The sequence below is a fragment of the Protomyctophum bolini genome (genome assembly GCF_963924005.1).
Source record: "Protomyctophum bolini genome assembly, chromosome: 22".
NCBI lineage: Eukaryota > Metazoa > Chordata > Actinopteri > Myctophiformes > Myctophidae > Protomyctophum > Protomyctophum bolini.
Genome location: NC_137883.1, coordinates 5,003,987 through 5,018,558, shown reverse-complemented (window position 1 = coordinate 5,018,558; position 14,572 = coordinate 5,003,987). Strand labels below are relative to the sequence as shown.

The window sequence follows — 14,572 nt, the reverse complement described above, 5'->3', positions numbered from 1 at the left end:
GTATGACGACAAAACGAACATGCTTTTGACCGAGGAGGAGGAGCCGTCGTCGTCTTGGCCGCCTCGCGCATGGCACGCCGTAGTGCAACGCCATGTGTGTTGTTGTGATTGTGATTGCGAGACCTCAACCAGTCCTACTTCAATCCGCTGCTGCAGCCGGTGTCGTCGCTGTTGGTGTCGGTGACGGTGTTGTCGTCTACGCGATGAGCGCACATGAAGGAAAGGAGGACGGCCGTGGGAACGTTAACGTTATAAAGAGCCATGTTGATGGGTGGTGACCAGCGTCACCAGCTGGTCTACGTCGGCCTGGAGCTGGTGATCGCCTGCCTGGCCGTGTCCGGCAACGTCTTGGTGTGCTGGGCCGTCTGCCTGAACTCCAACCTCCAGAGCATCACCAACTTCTTCTTGGTCTCACTCGCGGTGGCCGACATCGCAGTGGGACTGCTGGCGATCCCCTTTGCCATCACCATTAGGTATATATTTGCTTTTGTCGCGCTCACATTGATTGATTGATTGATTGATTGATTTACTTATTGACTGATTGGAATATTTATTAACAGTTTGCAGAATTACAGTACATTTCAAGCACAAACTCAATACAAAGACTAGTGTTAACTGTGAGTGGACGACCCAATTAAGCATTATACACTTAATTGTTTGCAGTAAGTGGGTCCACCATGTTCAATTCATCAAAACAGTTAGACACTTCTATATATAGTTACACAACAGAACACATCATAAAGGAAGCAAAAAGGGAAAATAAACGTATACAGTGAGGGGAAAAAGGGAGGGGGGGATTCAGATTTTACGGGGGCCAGTTTCGAATTGCAGCCGTCCGTATAGGTGCCCTTTGAGAGCGGTTTTGAAGGAGTCAAGGGATTCACATGTCTTAATGACTGTTGGTAGGGCGTTCCACATTTTGGTGCCATGGGAGCGAAAACACACACACACACACACACACACACACACAGGCCTCATTCACACCTAAAAGACACCTGTTTTGTCCCTGTCTTGTGTCTTGTCCGTGTTTAATGGAAACGCCCCCCAATGCATTTCCACTGGAAGTCACATGGTTTGACCAAACATTTTAGTTTGATGGCCGTGTTCTACCCCCCCCCCCTCCCCCTCCCCCCCATCAAACAAAAAAAGTTGGGTCAAACCATGTGACTTCCATTGGAAACCCATTGGGACGGCCACTATAATGACGCGTTAATACCGTGAGAGAGTTATCTCTGATAGTCCAATAATAAACAGGCTGTACTATATACACATAAGTCATGGAATCATCATAGATCCGGCATATTTTAATGATTGCCCCGGGGATACTTATCCCAAATACTCATGTGATATGCATACCGGTATGTGAACAGCAAAGACACATGGATGAAAGCACATACGACCCGTTACATCTCGATCATATCACATCGGTCCGTTCTTCGGGGCGCCCCCTTGGGGTCGTACGTCTGTCCTGGAGAATTCTGACGTGTCTCTCCTTTTTCCAGACGCTATATAGAAATCTTTCTGTCTCTCTGTGACCTTGCTTGAGCACAGCTCGGGTGAACACTCTTATAAGTAATGGTATAACTTGCTTAAAAGGTCTACTTTATTCCAACACTAAAACACGGACAAGACACGGACAAGACGGGTGTTTTATTTTTATTTTATGAGGCCACACACACACACACTCGGTTAGACCAGGCAAGCAACAAGCCGCGCCAAGACATATTAGCTCCCTTTGGAGGAGCAATAAGTTATACGGCCTGGTGTCGTTGCAGTATTCACCGAAGCAATAATGTATAAGAAGAAGTGACATATAGATATAAGGCATATATATATATGGTTATATTCATCTGCTGCAAAAAGATAAACAAGACGTGCTTTATCCTTCACCCCCCCCAACCCACGCAGCACCGGCTTCTGTGCCAACTTCTACGGTTGCCTTTTCATCGCCTGCTTTGTCCTGGTGCTCACGCAGAGCTCCATCTTCAGTCTGATGGCCATAGCCGTGGACCGCTACATCGCTATCAAGAGCCCCCTCAGGTGAGTGGAGAGATGGATCACATTCTGACCTGAGATCAGATTCATACGAGGGTTTCCACTGGACACACACTGGTCTGATTATAACCCATTCTGACCTGAGATCAGATTTAAAAAAAATGTCACAGTCGTTCTTCGATTTTTCAAAAATAGCAGACCTATACAAGCTCGTAGCGCGCCACTCGGTGGCGCGCTACGAGCTTGTAGGTCTGCTATTTTTCAATAGCTAAAGCTATAACATGATGCCGACACCAACATTTTCCCGGTCAGAATGGGTTAATCACATTCACAGCGTGTGTTCAGACCAGGGGGGGGGGCAGTCAGTCAGACAGATATTCTGTGAAGCCACTAAGGAAATTTCCTGAAAGTTCATATAATGGGCCTGTTGTGGCGCTGTCATTGGGCCCAAAAAAAACATATCCCCATAGAAGTCCATGTATTTGGGCCCAACTTCACCTAGACTGTATTACCTTAATAAACATGGAAACATGAATACTTTCTGCTTCCAGTCACTATAGTTTAAAGTCTCATTTCTCATGTCATAATATTCTTTTTGGAAAATGATGGTCCCATTTATAAAAAAAGAATGACCATAAAGTCGCGTATGTTCTGAGGGGCGTGGCTAACCGTTACAGTCTATGATCGGGATCCACCCCACCCACTCGAGTCAAAATAAAAACCAACAGAGAAGAAGGGGGGGGCGGGGAAGTCCCGCCTCGTTGTCTGGGCCAGCCAATGGGCCAGCTGCAGGGCCCAAACGGATCTAGAAAGATGGCGGTGTACAATTCAAGGACTGACATTTTACGTTCATGTTAGACCCGCAGACACGCTTTGTCCATACTTTTTTACAGTCTATGGTTCAAACAGGCAGCAGAGGGGTGTGTGCTTATAATATAGCCCCTTTCGGGACCCTCGAGTTATAGCCTTTTTCCTGTATTTTGGACGGTATACAGAAAAAAGGGCAAACGAGGGTTCCCCCGAAAGCAGATCTCCAGGCTCAAAATGCGTCGCACTGCACTCTCCACCGTCAAAGTTGCCCACCCCTGCTCTACACGACAGTGGGGGGGAGGGGGGGGGGTCGGTCAAGGGATGCTTTTAGCCACAGTCGACTGGCTTATTGACCCCTCAAGAATGTCTCAAAAATGCATAGCATCCATCCGTGCTATATGTTGCAACTATAAGCGCAAGGTTTGACATTAACCAAAAGTACTTTCCGAGGCCCTTGTTGTTTCCAGCCCTGAAGCTTGTATCATCATAATAATACCGATTATTTCCATTCGTTGGATTATGTTGTCGTCCCACACACACACACACACACACACACACACACACAGATCACACTCTGACTTTATTGATAACGATTATGTCATAATGCTGCTTGAATGCATGTTCCTCTCATGTCATTCATTCATTCATTCATTGTAATTATGACATTCAACACTCTTTGCTTTTGTTTTATCCAAGTAATTCATCCTTAGTTATTGGATTCCATTTTAATTGTGTAAGTTCAGTACAATATATATATATATATATATTTTTTTTAATATATTTTTTATCCCACAATTTTGTAACCCATTTTTCACCCCTGTGTCAATCATCTAATGTGATCCTGGGCTCTATACACACCCTCCACCGACCTAGTCCCCATATATGGGGGACAAGGGGAGAGCAACGGACTTGAACTCATGCTTCCTTCATGCCTGAGTGTCCAAGATGCTCCTTTTACACCTGACAGGGGGGGAGTTTCCCCATGGTTGGACGTATAAGCGCGTGGAAGGAACACGTTATTCCAACCAGTTCCTTTCCCCTCCCATCAGGCGCCACCGGCTGGCCAGGGGGAGGCAGTTTAGAGACCAGTACAATAAACTTAATTATTGTGTAGATTGCGCATTCAGAAGCAAAATCAGCTCTATTGTCACATCACGGTTTTAAAGCAACGGGTGAAATTAGTTTTTGTGCATAGTTCCCACTGTGTCGTCTTTTTGTCTCCAAGAAGAAACGAGCAAGGGGAGAAGAGAGACTGAGGTGAGGAGATCGAGGCAGGGGAAGGAAGGGGCGCTTTTTATCACAAAAAGTACGAGTGACGCGCTTCACAAACAGCACAGCCGTTTCTGGGGTTTCTCTCAGCTTATTTACAGGCCGTGAACAAGCCGTATACAAACCAAGGGGTCTCCTTTTCCACTAAATAAATGTACACACATAGTAGGGGAGAGCCGCCTTGGATGTAACGCGTCACGGTTGTAACATGGACGTTATCTCTTGATTGGTCAACGCCACCATGACGCCATCGCGTCAGTATGTGTACAGCAACGTACTCTACGTGCCCAGGAAGTTTGAAGTGTTTACCTTCATCCTGCGGGGAGCTATTGGCGAAAAACTGACTTTTTTCAAAATGCGTATAATTTTACACCTGGAGTATTTGTGTGCTACAAGTTTTTTCTTTGGTGTTGGTGAATAAAAATCCACATGGATGTCTTCATGCTTATGTTCTTCATTAGTTTGCATCGTGTTTAGACGGAATTCACGTTCATTCTGGTCTGTAAGCAACGGCAAAGAAAACTTCGGAGGGAGGGTCAATTGTAACATGTGTTACAAATGGTCCGCTTCCATTCAATGCCATTATAAGTAATATTTACATATTTGACATATTGGCCAATATTATATGTTTTAAATTTGTATTGTATTGTGTAGTGTATTCTAAAATTAGTTTAGGGTTGTATAACATTGTACAACTCAATCAATCAAACGTTTGTTTAATCAATGTATTTCCCCATTGAACTGAAAAAAAAGCCCAAACTGGTACACCCGATACTATTTAATATTTCCCAATATGTTTGATACATTTTCTTATCACATCCATGGTATGAAAACAATGCTAAGGAGTTGCTTCAATGAAATATAATTGCTTTAAGCTGAAAACGATATGTTTAATGGTGTTTTTTAGCGTTGTTACATTTATACTCCATGCTGTTACAATTAATCCGATATGCGCAGCAAATGTAACACTGAAACAGCGTCCACGTTCGGTTTAATAACTCCCGACCTGTTTTATCAAAAAAATAACTTGAAGTGGTTTATGGTAGCTGACATGTGTAGGTCCGTTGCCTGAAAATATTACATGTGTAGCTAAACGGATCTCCGAGTAAAAAAATGAAACGTGCAAAATGTTACATCCGTGGCGGCTCTCCCCTACCATGATATATATACTGTGTGGTGCGTGAGCATAGCAGACGCTGTGTACTGTGCACTGTACTACTACTACTACTACTACATAAGGACATTAATCAAGGTGCAGGACGTTATTCAAGGTGCAGGAAGTTATTCATGAATCATTAGTAACGTTATTCAAGGTGCGTATATAGTCCGCGGGTGGTTGTTCAAGGAAGAGCTAAACGTCAAAGTTTACTGGGACTATAGTTTACTAGTCAACTATAGTCCCTGGTATAACCCATTTTGGGGGCGGGAACCCCTTTTGGTGTTTGAAGCGTCGTGTTATGCTTTAGCTAATGAGAAATAGCAGATCTACATAGCTCGTAGCCGCGCTGTGAGCTTGTAAATCTGCAATTTTTTGGCAAAATCGTGAAAATGTGGCACATATCTTTGAAGCAAACGTCTTAACGCCGGGGCTTCCTGGAATAACATATTTTCAGATGGGGGGGGGGGGGGGGTCGGTGGCCAATTTCATATATTTTTTGGGGTCCTTCCTTGACATGAGATATTGAGCACACCACTGATTTCAGAAAACTGTCAGGATTTAGAAGACACACAGAACTGTACGTTCGGGAAGGGCAGAAAGAGCAAAAAGAAGGTCTATAAGGTCAGCCTATAACGGCATCGCCTGTCTTCAGGTCGCCGGGCAAGGCTCCTGCTTTCATTGCCTTAATTGCTCAGCGTCCTGTTGACATACTCGTCATGCCATGCTTCGGCAATCTGTGTAATTTGATCCACATGGGCTCAGTGAGCATGAATGACATCATGGATTTCCCCAAAGATTATACAACACCTGTTGTATAATGTATACATTCAAAGACTTTATGTATCCCTTTATTGCTACATAGACTGTAAAAAATATGGACAAAGCGTTCCCCCGGGCCTAACATGAACGTAAAATGAAGCCGGTCAGTCCTTGAATTGTAAATCGCCATCTTTCTAGATCTGTTTAGGCCATTGGCTGGCCCAGACAACGAGGCGGGACTTCCCCCACCCCCCCTTCTTCTTAGTTGGTTTTTATTTTGACTCGAGTGGGTGGGGAATCCCGATCATAGACTGTAACGGTAGCCACGCCCCTCAGAACATACGCGACTTTATGGTCATTTTTTTAATACATGGGACCATCATTTTCCAAAAAGAATATTATGACATTAGAAATGAGACTTTAAACTAGTGACTGGAAGCAGAAAGTATTCATGACCATGTTTATTAAGGTAATACAGTCTAGGTGAAGTTGGGCCCAAATACATGGACTTCTATGGGGCTATGGGTTTTTTGGGCCCAATGACAGACAGCGCCACAACAGGCCATTATATGAACTTTCAGGAAATCCCGATTTCCTTAGTGGCTTCACAAAATATCTGCCTGACTGCCCCCCCTGGTCTGAATGGACAAAAGTTTACTATTGTAGATCAACATGATGGGTTCCAAATCATCTTTTGCTCACAAACATCACTCGAATGAAGGCAGAAAGAGAGAGAGAGAGAGAGAGAGAGAGAGAGAGAGGTGTGAGTGGGCCATTAGATCTAAGAGATGTCTGCATGCCCAGTGCATTTGGTGTAGATTCAAAACACATTGAATTATAGCCAGGTCTTATTCAATTAAGTCAAATCTGGCTGACCGTGGGGCAGACGGAGATAGAGGACTCCGCCGGTCTTATTGGGTTAGGCTCCTGTGTGCTGTTGGAAGGATTAAAGCCCCCGAAAGGCTTTCATCATTATCGTCCCCCCTTAAATCAACACCATGCGGAGAGACGAGGAGAGAGGCCGGACTAGGCAGCACAGAAGGCTGCACACACACCCATGATGCAGGCATTGGCGGCGGACATATGTTCCACTTCTCACGCACACAATGTGCATATATATATATATATATACACGTCACGTTCATCGACCCTGTACGACGTGTACTGTCTGAAAGCCTGCGCGAAAACAAACATCCAAACAGGAGCACTGCACACGTATACATATACACTGCAGATTCACTACCTTCACTTTCACCGAAACAACGCATGAACATGGACAAACTCACGTTAGTTTATCGGATGTGTCACGGCAACAATGCACAAAAGGACAGTACACATACACATAGGGACTATGGGGGAATGAAAGTCACACATGCATGCATGCATGCATGCGAGTGCACGCACACGCACGCACGCACACACGCGTCATCATCATCTGAAACATTTATGGCCCTTCTTTTCTCTGTGGGGACGTATAACTACAGAATAATTCATTTTACTCCGCTATTGAATGTGCTGTGGATTATGTGCAGGTCTGATGGAAAACTATAAACGTCATCACGATATCATCTACGCGGCGTCTGACTTGGAACTAAAGAGGCTATTAGACGAGCAGATTTATAATGTATAAGTGTTCTTCCCCACAGTCTAGACCTGACGTCGAAATATTTTTTAAAAAAAATGTCAGTTTTCTGAAAAACCTTATGTTTCAGTGGTGTCAAGGACCCCAAAAGTATTGTAATACATCTGAAAATATGTTGTTCCAAGGGACCTCCCCAGAAGCAAAGATCTGTAATAAATATATATTCAAATATTTGAGGCACAATTTCACGGTTTTTCAAAAAAAAAGCAGACCCACAAGCTCATCTACAAGCTGCCATGCTATGCGCTTGTAGATCTGCTATTTTTCACTAGCTAAAGTATAACAATGCTTTTTTAAAACACCAAAAGGGGTTCCAGCCCAAAATGGGTTCAAACGCAGACTTTCTCACACATGTCCTTGTATGTACAGTAACTACGCTAGCCTGTCACACCATGTGTACTGTACAGTCGTTCTGGCGCCAGCATCATAGGCGGGATAAATTGTACAAATGGATAATAAATATGGTACTTAAGTTCTGCCGTTTGACTACCTATACAAAAGCATGCCGTTTTGGTTATTCGATCATTTCTCCAGGGGCTATTTTTCATTTGACCAATCCACACTTTAAAATGTGTTAAAAGATGCCTATTTATTTGACTATAGTATAACGTTGACCAAAAAAAAAAAAACTGGACAGTGACATTCACTGTGTTGGATTACCTATATCTCAAGAAGATAAACATGAATGTCACACAGTGGTATAGCACCCATTCAGGCCTGACGTCGAAACGTATAAAATGTGTAATGTTCGGACAGTTTTCGGTCAGGATTTGCGCCACATTTTCAAAAATAGCAGACCTACAAGCTCGTAGCGCGCCACTCGGTGGCGCGCTATGAGCTTGTAGATCTGCTTTTTTTTTTTTTAAATAGCTAAATTATAACATAATGTTTAAAACACCAAAAGGGGTTCCTGCCCCAAAATGGGTTAATTGAAATCCGAAGAGAGTATATAACTGGAACCATACGGACCCCGTTGGTCCCTTTTGGTTGTATTTATACACACTCCGTACTGGTCTATATAGTATGAGTAATGTACGTATGATGCAAATACAAATCTCTTGAGTTTTTTTGCAATGGATGTTTTGGTGATTAGGTGATTGATTGAATACCAGCTTGTATTGTGTGGCAGCAGGACAACAATGAACACACACACACACACACACACACACACACACACACACACACACACACACACACACACACACACACTGAACAGTGAAGGTATATACAGTAGACGCTTTTATTTCCTGCTGCTGGCTTCAAACCTCTTCTGTTAAAACAGGAAACGGATTATTTTGGCCGTTTTGTCTTTTACTTTTGTTCTCAATCTCCCTCAGTAGAGCAGGGCTAGTATTTGGACACGCTGTTGGCTCATAAGTTATAACACCCTATACATGTCTTAACCCATTCTGGGCGGAAACCCCCTTTTGGTGTTTTAAGCATTATGTTACACTTTAGCTATTGAAAAGAATAGCCCGTAGCGCGGAGCTTGTAGGTCTGCTATTTTCAAAAATCTTGAAAATGTGGCGCGAATCTTTTGAATATAATATATTCTTTCAGAGCAAACTTTTTTTTTTTTTTAACTCAGGTCTTTGCTTCTGGGGAGGGCCGGGTCCCGGCTGGAATAACATATTTTCCCGGTGGAGGTCAACGGCAGCCAATTACATGGATTTTTTCGGGTTCCTCGCCATGAAAATGTTTGAGAACCACTGACACATTTAGAGACATGAGGTTTTTCAGAAAACTGTCATGATTTAGAAGACATTTTGTGGAATCGAGCTCGGGGTCTAAATGTCTTAACCACTTACACGTACCCATGCCTTGTCGAGCAGAGTCCCTCGGGATTCCCTCTATACTTGTGACATGCTCCGTTATTCGCACCACAACATTAAAATATCTTCGCTGAAAATAGCCCCGATAGACAAGCTCGCAATGTGCCGCGACCGCGTATACACATAGTGAGCTTTATAATGTCGATCTGCTATTTTCTGCTGAAGTTTTCCCGGAAAATATTACGGAAGCTTTCGGATTAAGTGGTTAAACCCGAGCCATTGTTTGATTGTGTAGTCACTGCACTGCATTCTTTGCTTAGGCCATGAGAGGGTATTTCTTTTGCTAAGCCTGAGCAGGTGATGGTTGCATAAGCGGAAGGTTGTGTGTGTGTGTGTGTGTGTGTGCATGTGTGCGTGCAGTGCACGACGTGCGCGCGTGCGCATTTCATTTCTGTCAAAGATCTTAGCACTAATCTTTCACTGACAGAGTTCCAAGAGAACAAGAGAGTCCCAACGATATAGTATAATCGCATGAAATAAAAAGAATCACACCCGTGTGAACTGAGTGTTGCAACTCCCCTCTTCTCTCCCCCCCCCCTCCTCTCTCTCTCTCTCTCATTAGCAGGCAACAGTCTCTCTCTTTCTGGCACAACAGCGCCCCTACTGGTACTAATAGTCATACTCGTGCTCAATAACGTCACATAGATAGGCGGGACACGGACATTGCTGTTCCTTGGAGTGGTTGCACCGCTCAAAGAAATCATGAGATGACAGTATGTTAAAGTCCCAATATTGATTCTCTGGATTATATCAGCTACCTACGGCTGCAATTCCAAACTGGCCCCCCCGTAAAAGAAATCTGAATCCCCCTCACTCACCCACCCTTTTTCCCCTCACTGTATGTGTTCTTTCCCCCCCCCCCCTCCCCTTTTTACCTCCTCTATGACGACTTCCTGTTAATGGCTGTGTAGAAGTGTTTATCTGTACGTCTCCTAAAAGTCACGATGAATTGAACATAACATGCTGTCGTCCACAGTTAACAGTTTCTGAGTGGTGCAACCACTCCAAGGAACAGCTTTGTCCCTACGTCCCAACCTATGTGACTATGTCCGTTTAGAGTACCAATAGGGGGTGCTGTTGCACCACTAGCTTCAGACTGGTCTGATTTTTTTGTATCGAGTTGCGCTTGAAATGTACTGTAATTCTCCAATCTGTTAATAAACTATTCAATCAATCAATCAATCAATCATCACAATGTAGTATTCACTAGTTGAAGAAATGTACACATATGACATTTTTAGGGAATGTTGTTGTTGAGCAACATTTTAATTGGGCTTAAAGTTATATGCAATACATTTTAGCGCGTCGGTGTGTGTGTTCGATTAGTCGTCCTTAAACCTTTTAGAGTCAGAAACTGTTTTTTTTTTCTCCTATTTTCTGCCCCCCTGGTGGCCCTTTCAGATACAGCAGCCTGGTGACCGGCCAGAGGGCAAAGGGCATCATTGCCGTGTGCTGGGTGCTGTCTGTAGGCATCGGCCTTACCCCCATGCTGGGCTGGAACACAGGTGAGAGATCTATTTCACACACCACTATCTACAATCAATATCGGTCTGTCCGTCCGTCCGTCCAATCCATCCATCCATCCATCCATTTGAAATACCCTCCTCACTAAAGTTCACTAAAGGCCTATTCATATAGTTTGGATTTCCGGTGGTGAGGTGACCACCACCGCTCCGGTACGGTGAGGTGACCACCGGAGCTGTAATAACGTGGAGCGGTGGTGAGGAAAAAAATCACACACGTGTGAACTGAGTGGTGCAATTCCCCCCCCCCCCCTCTCTCTCTCTCTCTCTCATTAGAGACACAGCACTACCCCTCTCTCTGTTTCTGGCGCCCCCTACTGGTATAAATAAGTAACATACTCGTGCTCATAGACACACACAGGTACACAGGTACACAGGTACACAGGTACATGGACATTGCTGGTTGTAGGAGTGGTTGCACCACTCAAAAACAAAGAGAAGGGCTGGGGCAGTGGCGGTGGCTTGCTCTTCACCGCGGGCTCAGTGACGTCATGTTGTATAGTTCGGTGGTACACCTCACCACCGAAGATATTACACCATGAATAACGCTTCAGACCCTAACCATGCTCGTATGAAAAATCACACACGTGTGTGTGTGAAGTGAGGGGCGCTAATATATTAAAGTCGAACTCGTGTTGACTATAGGTGATGTAATGGGCGACGTAAAACAAACGGTGACAAAACAAACATTACATTCTCTTTATTGTCGATGGCATTTATAGTGTCTGCGTTCGGGGGACAAGATGACGTAACTTTTCCCTTCATTGTCAATGGCGTTTTTTAAAACAATTAAACGTTGAACTATAAAAACAAACATTAAACTCTCTTCATTGTCAATGGCGTTTTTAAAACAAACACTGAACTACAAACAAACATTAAACCTGTATATAGGAGGTGCTAGCGCCCCTCAAAATACCTTAAAAAAAAAAAAACATACATCTCTTAAAGGGACACTTCACCCTTTTTGCAAAAAGATATATGTTAATGACGTTTAGAAGCTTTAGATCACTTTCCTGGGGGTATTTATGTGTGTAATATGTGGTTTTAGATATTTTAGATTGTAGCAGTGAGCCTGTTGTCTCTGATGTCATGGACACTGGGCTCACTTCCTTCCTGGACTACATGTTGTCACAGTAAGACAGCTCTCCCCCCTATCCACAAGGAGGAGCAGTGCACCAAAGAATTATGGGAATTGTAGTCCAGGAAGGTAGTGAGACCAGTGTCCATGACATCAGAGACAACAGGCTCACTGCTACAATCTAAAATATCTAAAACCACATATTACACACATAAATACCCCCAGGAAAGTGATCTAAAGCTTCTAAACGTCATTAACATATATCCTTTTTGCAAAAAGGGTGAAGTGTCCCTTTAAGAGAATTAATTTAACAGTATATAGCTCTGTTCCACACCAGGTGTCAGCAACGCCACCGGCACCACCAACAACGGCACCTGTTCCGAAGGCACGACGGAATGCCTGTTTGAAAGAGTGGTCACCCTGGACTACATGGTCTACTTCAACTTCTTCGGCTGCGTGCTGGTGCCGCTGCTGGTCATGCTGGCCATCTACGCTCGCATCTTCATGGCGGCGCGGCGGCAGCTCAGGCTGATGGAGCTCAAGGTCTTCCACGTGCCGGCTCACCGAGAAGGCCCCGATTCGTCGGCGGCGGCGGCGGCGGCGGCCTCCGGCTCGCCGCGCTCCACCCTCCAGAAGGAGGTCCACGCCGCCAAGTCCCTGGCCATCATCGTGGGCCTGTTCGCCCTCTGCTGGCTGCCGCTGCACGTCATCAACTGCGTCAACCTGCTGTGCCGGGACTGCGGGCGCCCGCACGTCTGGGTGCTGAACGTGGCCATCGTCCTCTCCCACGCCAACTCCGTGGTCAACCCCTTCATCTACGCCTACCGCATACGGGAGTTCCGCTGCACGTTCCGGAGGATCGTGCGCCGGCACGTCCTGCTGTGCCGACGACGGAGGGACGGCGGCGTCGGGTTTGGGGGCGTCGGCGGCGGCGGCGACAGGGGAGATAGGACCGGCGGTATCGCCGCGCAGACCTCGTCCAGGTTCAGCGTGGCGGCCGCTTCGTCTTCGTCGTCGTCTTGCGGCACGGTGGTGACGAACAGCTACGCCCTGGGCCCCCCGGCCCCCGGCCGTCACCACCGCGGCCCGCCGCCGAACGCTTCTCGTGAACCTTCCGAACGTCGGACTGTAGCGGGATCGGAGCTGGCGCTGATCGGCTCATCATGCGTGCCCAGCGGTCGCCACCGCCGCACGGCGGATCGAATCCCGTCGCCTGGGCTCACGCCGCGGCAGCCCACGTCGTGCGTCGCGGGATTTGCCGCGCAGGACGGCGGGGAGTCCGTTGTTGCGTGTCCGCCGGGGGGGCGGACAACAACGGGGGTTCTGGAGGTCAAAGACGGTGGGAGCGGCGGTGTCTCCTTTGTGAACGTTATTATTAGGCCCTCGTGCCCTGCACCTATCGGCCCTGCCTACTCCAGGGAACTCACAGAAGTCTCATGACTATAAAAAGGTACACACAGGCGTGACATTGGATGTCGCATCATGGTACTATTGATATGCTCCGCATACGAGGAATAATGTTGACACTTTCGTCCGTGCGCCATGCGTTGATTTGTGACCAAACGCAAAACACGTACTACACTGTTGTTTTGTTTTAACAGTTCTCACGTTTGCACTCGCGGTGAACCGCGCGCTGCCCAAATTAGAACTTTTCCTTTCTTCCACGTGTCCTGGTTTCACTGGAGAGTCTCCGCTGTTAATTATACCAACTGCACTCTCTGCCACCGAAGGTTGATCTCCGAACAACTGCTGTGTCCTGGAGAATGCACTGCACGGATGGAAGAAGCGGCCTTCAATTGATTGCGCTATCTAATCTCACCATTTGGTTTTACCTTCAACTTGGCTTCCTAGCATAAGGGAGGGGGGGGGGGGTTGTACTAAAAAGGTATCATTGTTCCAGGGACTTTCCTATAGAGTGCAGTCCTCTTCAAACGTGATCATATCATTATAAACTTGGAGCCTCTTTGGCTCCGCTTGAATGTCTTTATCCCATTCAGACCGGGCACCCATTTTGGTGTTGGCATCATGTCATGCTTTAGCTATTGAAAAATAGCAGATCTACAAGCTCATAGCGCGCCACCGAGTGGCGCGCTACGAGCTTGTAGGTCTGCTATTTTTGAAAAATCGAAGAACGACTGACATTTTTTAGAATCTGATCTCAGGTCAGAATGGGTTCATCAGACCAGTGTGTGTCCAGTGGAAACATCGTATGAATCTGATCTCAGGTCAGAATGGGTTATTATGCACATTCTGTAAGCAGGATCAAGGCCAACATCTCGCGGGGACAAGCTTCTCATTATGATTTACCATCTTTGGTTATCGGTATGCGGCGTTGATGCGATTGTCGGGGGGCTTTATAGTGCAAAGCTGTGAGTGAACGAGACTGCGTCTAAACAATGGTGGTTCTGTGACATTGTTGTTTTTGGCAGCAAGTTTCTATTTTAGTTGTATAGTCATATAGTCTCTTGAATAGTTTTCACTTAGTTGTAGTCACATTTTAGTCAC

The 14,572-nt window shown here is 45.6% G+C and overlaps 1 protein-coding gene across 1 annotated transcript; it reads left to right on the top strand.

The window, feature by feature from the left end:
• Window positions 1-261: 261 nt before the first annotated feature.
• Window positions 262-13,862, top strand: LOC308309586 (adenosine receptor A2b-like; the record flags this gene model as incomplete). The annotated part of the gene is made up of 4 exons (XM_080755498.1): window positions 262-473; window positions 1,909-2,040; window positions 10,868-10,971; window positions 12,405-13,862. 4 exons carry the CDS (start codon window positions 262-264, stop codon window positions 13,505-13,507), a joined length of 1,551 nt encoding a protein of 516 aa, XP_080611624.1. The 3' UTR covers window positions 13,508-13,862.
• Between the last annotated feature and the right edge of the window lie 710 nt (window positions 13,863-14,572).